Source organism: Nerophis ophidion, linkage group LG05 (assembly GCF_033978795.1).
Source record: "Nerophis ophidion isolate RoL-2023_Sa linkage group LG05, RoL_Noph_v1.0, whole genome shotgun sequence".
Lineage (NCBI taxonomy): Eukaryota > Metazoa > Chordata > Actinopteri > Syngnathiformes > Syngnathidae > Nerophis > Nerophis ophidion.
This window is the reverse complement of record NC_084615.1, coordinates 80,286,555-80,303,333: the sequence shown is the minus strand read 5'-3', so window position 1 is coordinate 80,303,333 and position 16,779 is coordinate 80,286,555. Positions and strand designations below refer to the sequence as shown.

Here is a 16,779-nt window from a genome sequence, read left to right as displayed (position 1 = left end):
GTGAACTGTTAAATTGTTCCAGGATGAATTGATAAATGCATTGCTGCAAAGTCACAGGCAAAACAACATTTCCATGTGATCGGGAGGATGCTAACGTGTTGTGTTTGGCTTTGAAGCCAGCGCACATTCCGATGAGAGAGAAGCGCTGATGTCAGAGCTGAAGATCCTGAGTCACTTGGGACACCACAAGAACATCGTCAACCTTCTGGGAGCCTGCACCTTTGGAGGTACAACACGCGCTTGTGTCAGATGGGCTCACACCTGGATGCTTACGTACCTGTGGGCCCCGCCAGGGCCTGTGCTGGTCATCACGGAGTACTGCAGCTTGGGCGACCTGCTGAACTTCCTCCGCCAGAAAGCCGAGACCTTTGTGAGCTTCGTCATGAACATCGCGGAGAACACCAACGACTACCAGAACATCTGCAAGCAGAAATATTTCATCAGAAGGTACGTGATCAATCAAGCTGTCACACAAAGATGACGTCACCATCAGTGTGACTTCTAATTCAAAATATGTCTGTCATACACTGGCAATTATTTTTTAACACAAAAGGGCAGGGGAAGTGGGTTTTGCGTGTCAAACTTCATACCCTGGTCTCAGTATTACGTAGGAGTGTAACGCTACACAAACATTTCCGTTCGGTACTGTCAGGTTCAAACACTGATGACATCTATTAAACAAGACAAAAGGCAAAGAATCAAACAGAGACAGAATTAAATTTGGACTCAGATCTGAGGAGAGACATGGCCACTGTACACTCTCTGTACAGTCCTGTACCACACTCTGACGAAAAAGGTTTACGTCTCCTCTTTTATTTAGATATTCAATGTTTACGCAACAACACATGTCACAAAAGAAATGGGGTGTATGTAAACAGTCATTGTTTTCGGTCACATTGAAGACAAAAGAAGATGATGCCTCGGGCTTGGGCTCATCCTGGATTCAGCTTCGGCAGGTCTTTGAGGACAATAGATAACCCCTCCTGTGTTATTCCAACGTACACAGCGGAATCTTCCAAGACGTTGCTTGGTGCAACAAAGACAGCTCTCATCTGTTCATTGGAAACTCAGAGAGCGGAATATTTTTGGATAATTTACATACACTTTTTCTAACGAGTAAAAACCTCTTCTCATTCCTGCGCTTACCAAAGGCATGCGGTAAAATTAAGCATGCGCTAATTATTTTAAAAACCTCTTCTCGCTCTGGCACTTACCAAAGGCATGAAGTAAAAATTTGAGTGTGATGTAAGCTTGGACCCTAAATCCTACTGAATAGCTCTCAATGTTCTTCCCTTTATGCGATTTCAAATTACCGGTATTGAAATCAGCCTCCTCCATTTTGAAAATGATGACAGGGGAAGTGTCACTCGTGACATCACGAGTTTGACCAGGTGTAATTCAAGGCAGGCGCATACTATATACCCTGCTGCAATTCAAGGAAATACGGTAGGTATACATATATATAAAGGTATATACAGTATAGGTATACATATATATAAAGGTATATACAGTATAGGTATACATATATATTAAGGTATATACAGAATAGGTATACATATATATAAAGGTATATACAGTATAGGTATACATATATATTAAGGTATATACAGTATAGGTATACATATATATAAAGGTATATACAGTATAGGTATACATATATATAGAGGTGTATACAGAATAGGCGTAATATGATCAAACTTTCTTGTTCTTGTCAAAAGTCTAGCAGCCGCATTTTGTATCGAGACGAGATGGATAATGATGAAATGCATGGATAATGATCTCAGCGTTGCTAGTGGACAAAATGGAACACATTTTAGCGGTATTACGGAGATGAAAGAAGGCCGTTTTAGTAACGCTTTTAATGTGTGACTCAAAGGAGAGAGTTGGGTGGAAGATAATACCAAGATTCTTTACAGAGTCACCTTGTTTAATTGTTTGGTTGTCAAATGTTAAAGTGGTTTTATTAAATAGAGTTCGGTGTCTAGCAGGACCGATAATCAGCATTTCCGTTTTCTTGGCGTTGAGTTGCAAAAAGTTAACGGACATCCATTGTTTAATTTCATGAAGACACGCCTCCAGCTGACTACAAACATTATGAAGATAAATGTACTTTACAAGTAGAATAATCCACTGCTCCATCCAACAGTGACAGCGGGATCTCCAGTGAGTCTTCAAGCAGCTACTTGGAGATGAGACCCTCTCAGCCAGAAAACAAGGAGCCTGTACAAAGTAACTTTCATTCGTCTCACCAGCAATAAACAGAGGTGGATAACTTTATTCATTGAATGAGATTCATGTCTAGACTCTGGGTGCGAGGAGACTGGCGAATGGCCTTTGGACTTGGACGATCTGTTGAGGTTTTCCTATCAAGTGGCTCAAGGCTTGGACTTCTTGGCAGCCAGAAATGTAAGTGTGCTAATCAGGACAACACAAAGTGCAGATAGTCTGTTATCTATGTCGGATTGAGCTTTTTAGGTCAACATTCTCAATTATTCATGCATTTTGAAAGTGTGGTTTCTTTCCAAAAGGGGTCCGTTTTAGTCCCTTATTTATCCATGCATTCGGTTACTCGTACGAGCTGAATTCTGTGTTTGATTCCAATCCTTCACACGGTGTTGAAGTCGAGCTCTCCTGTCCACAGTGTATCCACAGAGACGTGGCTGCCAGAAACGTCCTTTTGACCAACCATCGGATAGCCAAGATTTGTGACTTTGGCCTGGCCCGAGACATCATGAACGACTCCAACTACGTGGTGAAGGGAAACGTAAGCACTGGAACACTTTTAGTATCTGAGTACAAGCAAGCATCCTATTACCCCTTCTCAAGGGACAGAGCCATGACAACGAACCATCGAAATACTTCCAGAATACCGTATTTCCTGGAATACGCGCCTGACTTGAATTACTGCCGGGTCAAACTCGCTTCGCAAAATAATTAGCGCATGCTTACTATTACCGCCGGGTCAAATTCGTCACGTCACCAGTGACACTTCCCCTGTCATCATTTTCAAAATGGAGTAGGCTTATTTCAACAATTTGAAATCGCATAAAGAGAAGAAGATTAAGAACTATTAAATAGAATTTAAGGTCCAAGCTATTGAATACCAGTATGCTAAAAAGAACAGTAAGCAGCTATGTTTTATTAATATATTGGTACCACCTGTGGAGCCGACAGTCCGACAGACAGAAAGGGCATGCTAGCTGTAGCAGCTAGCTGTAGCAGCTAGCTGTAGCAGCTGTGCCCAAGATACCGGCGAGCGAGCGGAAGAGCGACCTGGACTGAAGTTTTCTTGAAAAATGAACAAAGTCAAAGTGCTCAAGCCACGTCCTTCCTTGGTGGTCCTGGGATAAAGAGATCACCCACGGAGCAGAACGAGAAGGGAAGTCGTCCACACCCGAGCTAACTGATAGCAGTTTTCTGAAGACAAACAAGTTATCGATGCTTTTGATCAGAAGGAGCTGGCATGGATTTCATTTATAAAGCTAAGACCATTTTTCATTTATTTTTTATTTACCGGTAGCCTTTATAACCAGGTAAAATCCCATTGAGATCAAAGATGTGTTCTCCAAGGGAGACCTGGCCAAGAGGGCAGCAGCAAGGTTACATGAAAAACAGTAAACAACACATAAAACATCACATTTACAACATTAAAAGTTGCTCATACAGACAAGGTAGACTGCAATCATTTCACAGAAGCTTTAAAGCGCAGGAGTGAGAAGAGGTTTTAAAATTATTAGTGCCTGCTTACTTTTACCGCATGCCTTGAATAAGTGCAGGAGATAGAAGAGGTTTTAAATTATTTAGTGCCCAGGCGGCTATTCAAGGAAATACGGTACTCGGGGTAGAGTTTGTTTTGACGTAGCAAACTGTGAATATTCTCACTCATCCATTTGTTGAATTGGGTTGATGAACTTTGTCAGTTGCATGCTGACAGACTTGGAAAGGACAGTTTTAGTCTGAGGGGCTGCTGCCTGATCTAAAGTTAAGTTCCATATGAGTTGGGAAATTGTGTTGGATCAGAGTATCCGCGGATCCTTAAAAAGTCTTAAATTCATGTATCTAAAATGAAGGCCTTAAAAAGTATTACATTTATTAGAAATCTCTAAAATGGTCTTAAATTCAGTACTCAATGGTCTTAAATTGTCGGGCCAGTTTTTTTGTTTTTTTTCGGGGCACGTCTTTGAGTAAAAGTGAGTGATGTCATTTTTTCTTTGTATCTCTTGAAGAGATACAAAGAAAAAATGAGTGAGCTGAAAAAAATCGAGGCAGAACCCGTGAATGAGAACAGCCAGCTGAAGCTCAACTGAGGCTCATTTGAGTGTGTGTTCAGTGTTTTGTTGTTGATCTTATAATACTGTTTTGCACTATTATTGACCAAATGTAATTTATTTTTACCCTCAGCTCGGTTATTATGTTTTTACTGGAGTTGGTGTTGGTTTGCTTGTTTTGGATGTCAAAGTTTTTGGATCACTCAAGATTTTTGATAAGCTGTTTGGCAGAGTGGTGCTTATCAGTTTGTTTATTAATAAACATACAAAAAGTCAACTTGACTGATTGTCATTGAGGTTGTAGTACAGTGGGATCCCCAACCATCGCTTATATTTATAGATTTTGTATTATTTTTTTCGGTCTTAAATTTCATTCATGGTGGCATTAAAAAGGTCTTAAAAAGTCTTAAATTTGACTTGCTGAAACCTGCAGATACCTTGTAGATGTAAATATAAACAGAATACAATGATTTGCAAATCCTTTTCAAGCCATATTCAGTTGAATATGCTACAAAGACAACATATTTCATGTTCAAACTCATAAACTTTTTTTTTTTGCAAATAATCATTAACTTTAGAATTTGATGCCAGCAACACGTGACAAAGAAGTTGGGAAAGGTGGCAATAAGTACTGATAAAGCTGAGGAATGCTCATCAAACACTTATTTGGAACATCCCACAGGTGTGCAGGCTAATTGGGAACAGGTGGGTGCCATGATTGGCTATAAAAGCAGCTTCCATGAAATGCTAAGTAATTCACAAACAAGGATGGGGTGAGGGTCACCACTTTGTAAACAAAATGTCAAACAGTTTTAGAACAACATTTCTAAACGAGCTATTGCAAGGAATTTAGGGTTTTTACCATCTACGGTCCGTAAAATCATCAAAAGGTTCAGAGAATCTGGAGAAATCACTGCACGTAAGCGATGATATTACAGACTTTTGATCCCTCAGTGTGTAAAGGATATCACCACATGGGCTCAGGAACACTTCATAAAACCACTGTCACTAAATACAGTTGGTCGCTACATCTGTAAGTGCAAGTTAAAACTCTACTATGCAAAGCAAAACCCATTTATTTACATAATCCTGAAACGCCGCCAGCTTGGCTGGGCCCGAGCTCATCTAAGATGGACTGATGCAAAGCGGAAAAGTGTTCTGTGGTCTGACGAGTCCACATTTCAAGTTATATTTGAAAATGGTGGGTGTGGTGTCTTCTGGAACAAAGAGGAAAATAACCATCCTGTTTGTTATAGGCGCAAAGTGTAAAAGCCAGCATGTGTGATGGTATGGGGGTGTATTAGTGCCCAAGACATGGGTAACTTACACATGTGTGATGGTATGGGGGTGTATTAGTGAACAAGACATGGGTAACTTACACATGTGTGATGGTATGGAGGTGTATTAGTGAACAAGACATGGGTAACTTACACATGTGTGATGGTATGGGGGTGTATTAGTGCCCAAGACATGGGTAACTTACACATGTGTGATGGTATGGGGGTGTATTAGTGAACAAGACATGGGTAACTTACACATGTGTGATGGTATGGGGGTGTATTAGTGAACAAGACATGGGTAACTTACACATGTGTGATGGTATGGGGGTGTATTAGTGAACAAGACATGGGTAACTTACACATGTGTGATGGTATGGGGGTGTATTAGTGACCAAGACATGACTAACTTACACATGTGTGATGGTATGGGGGTGTATTAGTGAACAAGACATGGGTAACTTACACATGTGTGATGGTATGGGGGTGTATTAGTGAACAAGACATGGGTAACTTACACATGTGTGATGGTATGGGGGTGTATTAGTGAACAAGACATGGGTAACTTACACATGTGTGATGGTATGGGGGTGTATTAGTGCCCAAGGCATGGGTAACTTACACATGTGTGATGGTATGGGGGTGTATTAGTGCCCAAGGCATGGGTAACTTACACATCTGTGATGGTATGGGGGTGTATTAGTGAACAAGGCATGGGTAACTTACACATCTGTGAAGGCACCATTAATGCTGAAAGGTCCATACAGGTTTTGGAACAACATATGTTGTCATCCAAGCAACGTTATCATGGACGCCCCTGCTTATTTCAGCAAGACAATGCCAAGCCACGTGTTACAACAGCGTGGCTTCGTAGTAAAAGAGTGCGGGTACTTTCCTGGCCCGCCTGCAGTCCAGACCTGTCTCCCATGGAAAATGTGTGGCGCATTAAGAAGCGTAAAATAGGACAGCGGAGACCCCGGACTGTTGAAGGACTGAAGCTCTACATAAAACAAGAATGGGAAAGAATTCCACTTTCAAAGCTTCAACAATTAGTTTCCTCAGTTCCCAAACATCTATTGTGTGTTGTTAAAAGAAAAGGTGATGAAACACAGTGGTGAACATGCCCTTTCCCAACTACTTTGGCATGTGTTGCAATTAATTATTATTTGCAAAAAAAAATAAAAATTAATTTTATGAGTTTGAACATCAAATATGTTGTCTTTGTAGCATATTCAACTGAATATGAGTTGAAAAGGATTTGCAAATCATTGTATTCCATTAATATTTACATCGAACACAATTTCACAACTCATATGGAAACAGGGTTTGTAGTTAAGAATCTTCATTGTCCTTGCACAATAAACCAGTTCAATGGAGTTTAGGCACGGTTCTTATCCTCAGTGCAGAACAAGTAAATAAGTACATTAAACGATAAAACTGAAAGATATAAAAACATAGACAGCAGATTATTGCACTGGTTATTTGACAAATAGTTGCTGAGGGCACAAGTCCGACAGTGCACTGGTGTTTGAAACGACACATTACACAGTCACGTGTTTTTTTTCTAACCGGACTATGGCCCGGTTATAAAAACTGTCCCTCAGTCTGTACAAGTATTGAAGTTAGTGAAGTGCAATAACACTTTTTTCTTTTGGCTCTGATACCGGGTCAATTTCATGTCGGTATTGGCGATACCGATCTGACAATATTGTATCTAATTTGTCTACTCAATTTGAAAAAGTTGTGTATTTCGAATAACACTGTCACCACGCGGTCCACTTAAAGCGGTTCGTTCTCCCGGAATGCAACACCGACGGCCAAAATACAGGCAAACAACAAAAAGGCAAGCATGCCTAACACACGTGAAGCTAGGACTTAGCATAGGCTATGGTATGGAACAAACAAAACTTACTTGGCATAAACATGAAGCAAACAAAGAAGCCAGGACGAGTGAACAACAATTGCAGGCTTAAAGTGGAACATTATCAGCAGACCTATGTAAGCGTCAATATATACCTTGATGGTGCAGAAAAAAGACCATATATTTTTTAACCGTTTTACGAACTCTAAATGGGTGAATTCTGTTTATCGCGCTGGAGGCGATGACGTCAGAATGTGACGTCGCCGAGGTAACACACCCACCATTTTCATTTTCAATACATTACAAACATTGGGTCTCAGCGCTGTTATTTTCCGTTTTTTCGACTATTTTTTGGAACCTTGGAGACATCATGCCTGGTGGGTGTGTTGTCGGAGGGTGTAACAACACTAACAGGGAGGGATTCAAGTTGCACCACTGGCCCCAAGATGCCAAAGTGTCTGCCGCCAGACCCCCATTGAATGTACCAGAGTGTCTCCACATTTGACCGGCGGTGCTAAAGCAGACATGGCACAGAGATGTATGGATAACCTGCAGATGCATTTGCAACTATATTACGTTTCCTTCCACCCACATTTAATGCGAAACAAACACTTACCAATCGACGGATTTAAGTTGCTCCAGTGTCAAAAGATGCGAAAGTCCTGATCGTTTGGTCCGCACATTTTACCGGCAATGCTAACGCAGCTATTCGGCCATGCTATGGCTATGAATAGCGTCAATAGCTATTCACTCAATAGCTTCAGTTTCTTCTTCAATATTTTCATACTCCAACCATCCGTTTCAATACATGCGTAATCTGTTGAATCGCTTAAATCGCTGAAATCCTAGTTTGAATCCGAGCTAATGTCACTATATCTTTTTTATCACACTCAATTTTCTGCTAACCGAAGGGGTGAGAAGAGGTTATAAAATTATTAGCGCTTGCTTACTTTTACCGCATGCCTTGAAAAATCGCAGGAGGTTATAAATGAATTGGCGCCCCGGTGGCTATTCAAGGAAATTGGATAATTTTTTACACTGCGTTCCTGTTAATGATACACATTATCTCAAATAACATATATCAAAAGTATTGATATTGTGATTTGAGAATCGATGTTACAGCAGAAAGATACTTCAAAATCGATCCACACATCAATAGTTGAAGTATGGATTTAGATATATAGATAGATAGATAGATAGATAGATAGATAGATAGATAGATAGATAGATAGTACTTTATTGATTCCTTCAGGAGAGTTCCTTCAGGAAAATTAAACTTCCAGCAGCAATGTACAGAGTTGAGATCAATTTAAAAATATATCAATCAATCAATCAATCAATATTACAATAATAATAAAAATAAAAAGCAACAATGAGAAGAGAAAAATTAGATTACATTAGATCAGATAGTACTTTATTTATTCCGTCAGGAGAGTTCCTTCAGGAAAATTACAATTTTCAGCACAATCCCATTGAAGATCAGACAAACATTACAGGGAGACAGAACAGAATCGCTGACGGGTCTGCTGGCTTCCAGCGCCCCTTACAAAAAAGATGAGATACAGGTAAACAAGTGGGGGAATGGGAGAAAAAAATTTAAGATTAAAATCAAATAAAAAAAAACAGTCTTAGCCTGGGCCCTGGAGAGGGGGTGCAGACTGAGGCCAAGGGGAAAAAACAACTCATAGCCATAGTACACATCCCTCTTAGATGTGTGTTAGAGGGAAACATCAAAGAACACAGAGGACATTAAAGCAGCAGAAACCACCAGACAAATAACAGTAAAATAAGAATATAACAAGACAAAGTAGGCAGTAGTGACCATGTTATGAAAAAGTATTCCACTGTTAATGTTTTGCATCCCCTGTCATCCTAGTACCCCCCGTCCCCCGTCCCAGAGAGGAGTTGTACAGTCTAATGGCGTGTGGGACAAAGGAGTTCTTGAGTCTATTAGTCCTGCACTTGGGATGAAGCAGTCTAGAACTGAACAAGCTCCTCTGGCTACTGATAACACTATGCAGAGGGTGACTGGCATCATCCAGGATGCTCACTAGTTTGTCCACAGTCCTCTTCTCTGCCACCCCCACCAGTGAGTCCAGTTTTTTTCCGATCGTAGACCCGGCCCACATGATCTGATTTAATATCCATCAAAAATAAAAACAGGAAAAGTGCTCACAACCAAATGTAAAATGTCTGTATACAGCCCTTCATTACAAGTCCCTCAGAGGGCTGCACAAACCACAATGACATCCCCTGATCTAAACCCACATCCCGACAAGGAAAAAAAATCAAAAGAACGCTTGGAGAGGGGACGGATGTAGGGACCACCCTTCCAGGGTGATCAGCTGCGGTGGCCGGCGAGTGGGTACAATTATTGAATTGTTGCATAAATAGATGGTATGGAAGTCTTCTTCATCGCCACACCAACAGATAGTCACAGGGGGATCTTCTCCTGGGCTCAGCCCGGTCAGCCCACGGCTGTGCGGGGTAAAGGGGTCCACCCCCGGTCACAACTCAGGTCAGCTCAAACCTCACAGGACTGGTACCTCCTCAGAAATGATCCGTGGCCACCTGGTATTCTATCCATAGAACAGGGGTAGGGAACCTATGGCTCTAGAGCCAGATGCGGCTCTTTTGACGACTGCATCTGGCTCTCAGATAAATCTTAGCTGACATTGCTTAAAGGGGTATATTATCACAATTTCAAAAGGGTTAAAAACAATAAAAATCAGTTCCCAGTTTTTTAAAGTTTTTTTCAAAATTTTACCGGTCTCGGAATATCCCTAAATAAAGCTTTAAAGTGCCTGATTTTCGCTATTTGCGATACGACTATCCATTTCCCTGTGACGTCACACAGTGCTGCCAATGTAAACAAACAATGGGAATACCACAGCAAGATATAGCGACATTAGCTCGAATTCAAACTCGGATTTCAGCGACTTAAGTGGTTCAACAAATTACGCATGTATTGAAACAGATGGTTGGAGTATGAAAGTATTGAAGAAGAAACTGAAGCTATTGAGCAAATAGCTATTGACGCTATTCATAGCCATAGCATGGCCGAATAGCTGTGTTAGCATCGCCGGTAAAATGTGCGGACCAAACGATCAGGACTTTCGCATCTTTTGACACTGGAGCAACTTAAATCTGTCGATTGGTAAGTGTTTGTTTCGCATTAAATGTGGGTGGAAGGAAACGTAATATAGTTGCAAATGCATCTGCAGGTTATCTATACATCTCTGTGCCATGTCTGCTTTAGCACCGCCGGTATATAGCATGTTAGCATCGATTAGCATAGCATGTTAGCATCGATTAGCTGGCAGTCACGCCGCGACCAAATATGTCTGATTAGCACATAAGTCAACATCAACAAAACTCATCTTTGTGATTTTGTTGACTTTATCACTGCAAATGCATCTGCAGGTTATCCATACATCTCTGTGCCATGTCTGTCATCGCCGGTAAATAGCATGTTAGCATTGATTAGCGTAGCATGTTAGCATCGATTAGCTGGCAGTCACGCCGCAACCAAATATGTCTGATTAGCACATTAGTCAACAACAAAACTCACCTTTGTGATTTCGTTGACAATCGTTGCAAATGCATCTGCAGGTTATCCATACATCTCTGTGCCATGTCTGTCATCGCCGGTAAATAGCATGTTAGCATTGATTAGCGTAGCATGTTAGCATCGATTAGCTGGCAGTCACGCCGCAACCAAATATGTCTGATTAGCACATTAGTCAACAACAAAACTCACCTTTGTGATTTCGTTGACAATCGTTGCAAATGCATCTGCAGGTTATCCATACATCTCTGTGCCATGTCTGCTTTAGCACCGCCGCTCAAATGTGGAGACACTCTGGTACATTCAATGGGGGTCTGGCGGCAGATTTCTTGCCAGTGGTGCAACTTGAATCCCTCCCTGTTAGTGTTGTTACACCCTCCGACAACACACCGACGAGGCATGATGTCTCCGAGGTTCCAAAAAATAGTCAAAAAAACGGAAAATAACAGCTGAGACCCAATGTTTGCAATGTGTTGAAAATGAAAATGGCTGCTGTATTACCTCGGCGACGTCACATTCTGACGTCATCGCCTCCTGCATGATTAACAGAATTCACCCATTTAGAGTTCGGAAATCGGTTAAAAATATATATGGTAATTTTTCTGCACCATCAAGGTATATATTGACGCTTACATAGGTCTGGTGATAATGTTCCCCTTTAACACGATAAGTAATTAATAATTCCCTAGGGAGGTCCTCGTTGCATGTCCCACTGGGAGGAGACCAGGCGGCAGGCCAAGGAACAGATGGGGGGATTACATCTCCTCTCTGGCCTGGGAATGCTTCGGGATCCCCAGGAGGAAGTTGCTCTGGAGAGGGAAGTGTGGGGGTCTCTGCTGGAGCTGTTGTCCCCGCGACCCGATTTAAAAACAATTAAAAGTCATTTAAAATCAATGCGGTGACGGACAGGGAGTCAGTGGACTGAAGCTCACGTTTTTTGGTGCTGGTGAGGAGACGGGCAGCCAAACTTTTATGGCGAGTCGACCCTGCATATTTAAGAATCGAATTTGAGAATTGTGAGGAACCAAAATCGAAGCGTGGAATCAAAACCAGAATCGTTCAAATTCAAACCTATTTCTGACTGTAGGCAGGACATGTTTTCCTGGTACTCACCTGTTCAGACAACAAAGGTTGTGTGGTGACTCATTTTCAGTAAATTGCAACTGCACACAGGCGACTGTAAAGTACATCCACATGTCGCCTTCCTGGAGAAAATAAAACGTATGAGGCGTACTAATGAGATACTCATGTCGGCTCTCTTGGAACTGGTTTGTTGTCCCTTTGAAGGCGCGTCTGCCAGTGAAGTGGATGGCTCCAGAGAGTATCTTTGACTGCGTCTACACTGTCCAGAGCGACGTCTGGTCCTATGGAATCCTCCTCTGGGAGATCTTCTCTTTGGGTGAGAATACACACATTTAGTCACATTCCGTTAGAGAGATGTTTTGTGCTCAAATGTTGCCGTGCTCCGTCAGGGAAAAGTCCTTACCCCAGCATTGCCGTGGACTCCAGGTTCTACAAGATGGTGAAACGTGGCTACCAGATGTGTCAGCCGGACTTTGCACCACCTGAGATGTAAGCATTCCATTCCTTCCTCTTAACCCAGTGGCGGTGCAGGTTGGACCGATGGACAGATGAAGTGCATCCGAAAAGTATTCACAGCGATTCACTTTTTTACACATTTGTTTGTTAAAGCCTCATTCAAAAATAAGAAAAAAATGTTTTTGTCCTCAAAGTTTTACAGACAATGCCTAATAAATGTATTAAAACTAAAAAAAATAAATCAAACATGTACCTTAAGTATTCACAGCCTTTGCTCAGTGCTTGGTTGATGCACCTTTGGCAGCAGTTACAGCCTCAAGTCTTTTTGAATACGATGCCACAGTCTTGGCACACCTGACTTTGGGCAGTTTCGCCCATTCGTCTTTGCAGCACCTCTCAAACTCTTATCAGGTTGGATGGGAAGCGTTGGTTTTCATCCAGGATGTCTCTGTACATTCCTGCATTCATCTTTCCCTCTATCATGACTAATCGCCGAAAACCATCCCCACAGCATGATGCTGCCACCACCATGCTTCACAGTAGGAATGGTATTGGCCTGGGGATGAGCGGTGCCTGGTTTGGCCTTGCATTCACGCCAAAGACTTCAATCTTTTTCTCATCACACCAGATAAGTTTGTTTCTGTCAGAGTTAGTTTGTGACGAACCCCAAGATGCAGAGACGGAGCCAGGCACTGAACAGGAAAACATGATTTAATTAAAACATTAGAACATGAACAGACAAAAGAGGTACAACCAAAAGCACGCACGAGGCGGATAACAAACTAAGGGAGCTAGCATGGGAGCTAGAAAATAAAAAGAGCTTAACATGGACTCTAGCAAAAACAAAAAAGGTCTAGTGTGTAAGCTAGCAGGTAGCAAGCAGGAAAACAGAAGTCGTAATGTGTAGTACAAAAAATACTTGAAACAGGAAAAAAAAAAACAGTAAGCTACAAACATATAACGGATATAGTTTACCGCTTTGCTGCAAATACAAGACACGGCACGGCAGGACAGGAGCAACAAGAACAACATCGACAAGACAATAAATAATCCAGCAACTGACTGGAGGACAAAAACAGACTCCAATAGAAGCAGGCTGATTGACACCAGGTGTGGCCAGGTGCCAATCAGCCGCAGCTGAGGGAAAACAGCCGAAGGGAAAAAAAACAGGAAACAGACAAAATAATAGCGCTGACAGGAACTAAAAACAGGAAATACTAAAAACACACAGAGGAAAAACTGAAACACAAACAACCTGTCAGTGGCAAGCCTGACAGTTTGTCATTGTCTGAAAGTCTTTCAGGTCCATGTTGGCAAAGTTTTTTGTAAGAAATGGCTTCCGTCTGGCCACTCTACCATTCAGGTCTGATTATTGGATTGTTGTAGAGATGGTTGTCCTTCTGGAAGGTTCTCCTCTCTCCACAGATGAATGATGTATCTGACAGAGTGACCATCAGGTCCTTGGTCACCTCCCTGACTAGACTAAGATGAGAGCAACAATGTGCAGAAACATCCTGGATAAAAAAACAGCGCTTTCCAACCAAATTGATGGCGCTTGAAAAGTGCTGCAAAGAGAAATAGGTGAAAGCTTGTGGCATCGTATTTTAAAAAAGTTTTGAGGCCGTAATTGTTGCCAAAGGTGCATTAATATTGTATTCTTTTCAACTTTTTGACATTGTTATTATGGGGTATTGTGGGTAGAAATTGGAGGACAAAAATGTATGTATTCTATTTTGGAATAAGGCTGTAACATAAAATGTGGAAAAAGTGAAGAGACATGAATACTTTCCAGATAGGATAGGTCTTTATTGTCATTGCAACAAGTACAACAAAACTTTGTTTTCGGCACAAACCCGTTCAAGATTAGACAAACAAACAGTGTACAGGGTTACAGAACAAGAACTCTGATGGGTCGCCACAAGGCACCCCGTAAAAGATGGGGAAAAGGTACAATAATGGGGAAGGATGAGTAAAAAATACAATCTAGACTGGGCTCCTAAGGGGGCCCAGTCTGGAGTGGGAAAAAAACCTCCATAGCAAAGCACATATACAAATTACAACGTACATCTCGAGATATCTAGCAACAGAGGGAAGGGAGCGCGGGGCTATGTTGGCAGGCCGCAGCTCTCAGGCGCCGACCATCCTTCCATCACCCCAATGGGATTTGCGTCAAGGGCGTTGGATTGGGGGTTGGGTATGTATGTGTGTGTGGCGTATATTATTGTGGATGCATGTGTGTGTGTAAGCCTGCAGTGTGTCTCTGTTCCGCGGCCTTGATGTGGTGCAGTCGCTAGTCCAAAGTCAACAACAACAGGTGTGTGTCCATGAGAGACAAGAAGGGAGTTTGTTGTGTCTTCGCCGCACTGTCCTTCGGGAGAGTCTCGAAGCCAGGGAAACGATCCAAGTTAGAATGTTTTGTATACGAGTGAAAATAAAATTTTCTTTTCACTCTAAATTCTCTATGACTGGTCCTCAAACATTCGGGGCAGACAGTCTGATGTGATCCAAAATCACAAGAGTGTCCTCAGTTCTTCCCGCATCCTCCAATCAGTTGTGGCAGCTTTGGGGTACTTTGAAGACTGCCAGCAACTTCCAATTTGTCGACAAACCAGAGCAACGCTTACTCCAATCAGCAGATGTCCTGTTGTCATAATTCCAAATAGGTGGATATCTTCACGTCCTCGACAGAAAAGAGTCGGCAGGCACGCGGCCCTCCTTCTCCCAAGAGTCCGTGGTGTGTCCAGCAACAACCGCTTCGTCACAACAGCAGGTTCCCCTAAACCCAAGATCTTGTCCATTTCGTTGAGGTCAGTTAAGTAGTTCTAATGTTTAAGATTTGGAGAGCAGTGCAAAAAGAGGCAACAAGAAAGTTAAAGAGAAGACAAAGAAGCAAGCAGGAGAGATAAAGGAGAGGAAAGGGGAGCGTTCGCCCTCCATGAGTGCCAGAGAGGGTGGATTGTAGATAAATAGAAGTGATGATATTAGGAGTGCACAAAAAAATAGATTTAAACTTGAGTACTTATTCATCCGCAGTGCACTATCAACACCGTGTATGGTGCGGATGGTGTTCTGCTGACCTCAACTGCAGATGTTGTGGATCGGTGGAAGGAATACTTCGAAGACCTCCTCAATCCCACCAACACGTCTTCCTACGAGGAGAACAGTGCCTGGGAAATCTGTGGTGGACTCTCCTATTTCTGGGGCTGAGGTCAAGCTGAAGAAGGAGTCCTATCGGGTTCTTTTGGCTCATAGGACTCCGGAGGCAGTGGACGGGTACCGACGGGCCAAGCGGTGTGCAGCTTCAGTGGTCGCGGAGGCAAAAACTCGGACTTGGGAAGATTTCGGGGAAGCCATGGAAAACGACTTCCGGATGGCTTCGAAGCGATTCTGGACCACCATACGCCGCCTCAGGAAGGGGAAGCAGTGCACTATCAACACCGTGTATGGTGTTCTGCTGACTTCGACTGTGGATGTTGTGGATCGGTGGAAGGAATACTTCGAAGACCTCCTCAATCCCACCAACACGTCTTCCTTTGAGGAAGTGGTGCCTGGGGAATCTGTGGTGGACTCTCCTATTTCTGGGGCTGAGGTAGTTAAAAAGCTCCTCGGTGGCAAGGCCCCGGGGGTGGATGAGACCCGCCCGGAGTTCCTTAAGGCTCTGGATGCTGTGGGGCTGTCTCGGTTGAATAGACTCTGCAGCATCGCATGGACATCGGGGGCGGTACCTCTGGATTGGCAGACTGGGGTGGTGGTCCCTCTCTTTAAGAAGGGGGACCGGAGGGTGTGTTCCAACTATCGTGGGATCACACTCCTCAGCCTTCCCGGTAAGGTTTATTCAGGTGTACTGGAGAGGAGGCTACGTCGGATAGTCGAACCTCGGATCCAGGAGGAACAGTGTGGTTTTCGTCCTGGTCGTGGAACTGTGGACCAGCTCTATACTCTTGGCAAGGTTCTTGAGGGTGCATGGGAGTTTGCCCAACCAGTCTACATGTGCTTTGTGGACTTAGAGAAGGCATTCGACCGTGTCCCTCGGGAAGTCCTGTGGGGAGTGCTCAGAGAGTATGGGGTACCGGACTGTCTTATTGTGGCGGTCTGTTCCCTGTATGATCAGTGTCAGACCTTGGTCCACATTGCCGGCAGTAAGTCGAACACATTTCCAGTGAGGGTTGGACTCCGCCAAGGCTGTCCTTTGTCACCCATTCTGTTCATAACTTTTATGGACAGAATTTCTAGGCGCAGTCAAGGCGTTGAGGGGTTCCAGTTTGG

General features: G+C 42.9%; 1 protein-coding gene across 1 annotated transcript in view; it reads left to right on the top strand.

Moving 5' to 3' along the window:
• csf1ra (colony stimulating factor 1 receptor, a) overlaps positions 1 to 16,779 on the top strand; it is a 71,117-nt gene that overhangs the window by 42,510 nt on the left and 11,828 nt on the right. The window contains exons 14-20 of the mRNA XM_061902134.1: positions 117 to 227; positions 294 to 447; positions 2,147 to 2,229; positions 2,303 to 2,406; positions 2,642 to 2,764; positions 12,262 to 12,373; positions 12,447 to 12,546. Coding sequence (XP_061758118.1) covers positions 117 to 227; positions 294 to 447; positions 2,147 to 2,229; positions 2,303 to 2,406; positions 2,642 to 2,764; positions 12,262 to 12,373; positions 12,447 to 12,546 — 787 coding nt within the window. The remainder of the gene's footprint in view (positions 1 to 116; positions 228 to 293; positions 448 to 2,146; positions 2,230 to 2,302; positions 2,407 to 2,641; positions 2,765 to 12,261; positions 12,374 to 12,446; positions 12,547 to 16,779) is intronic.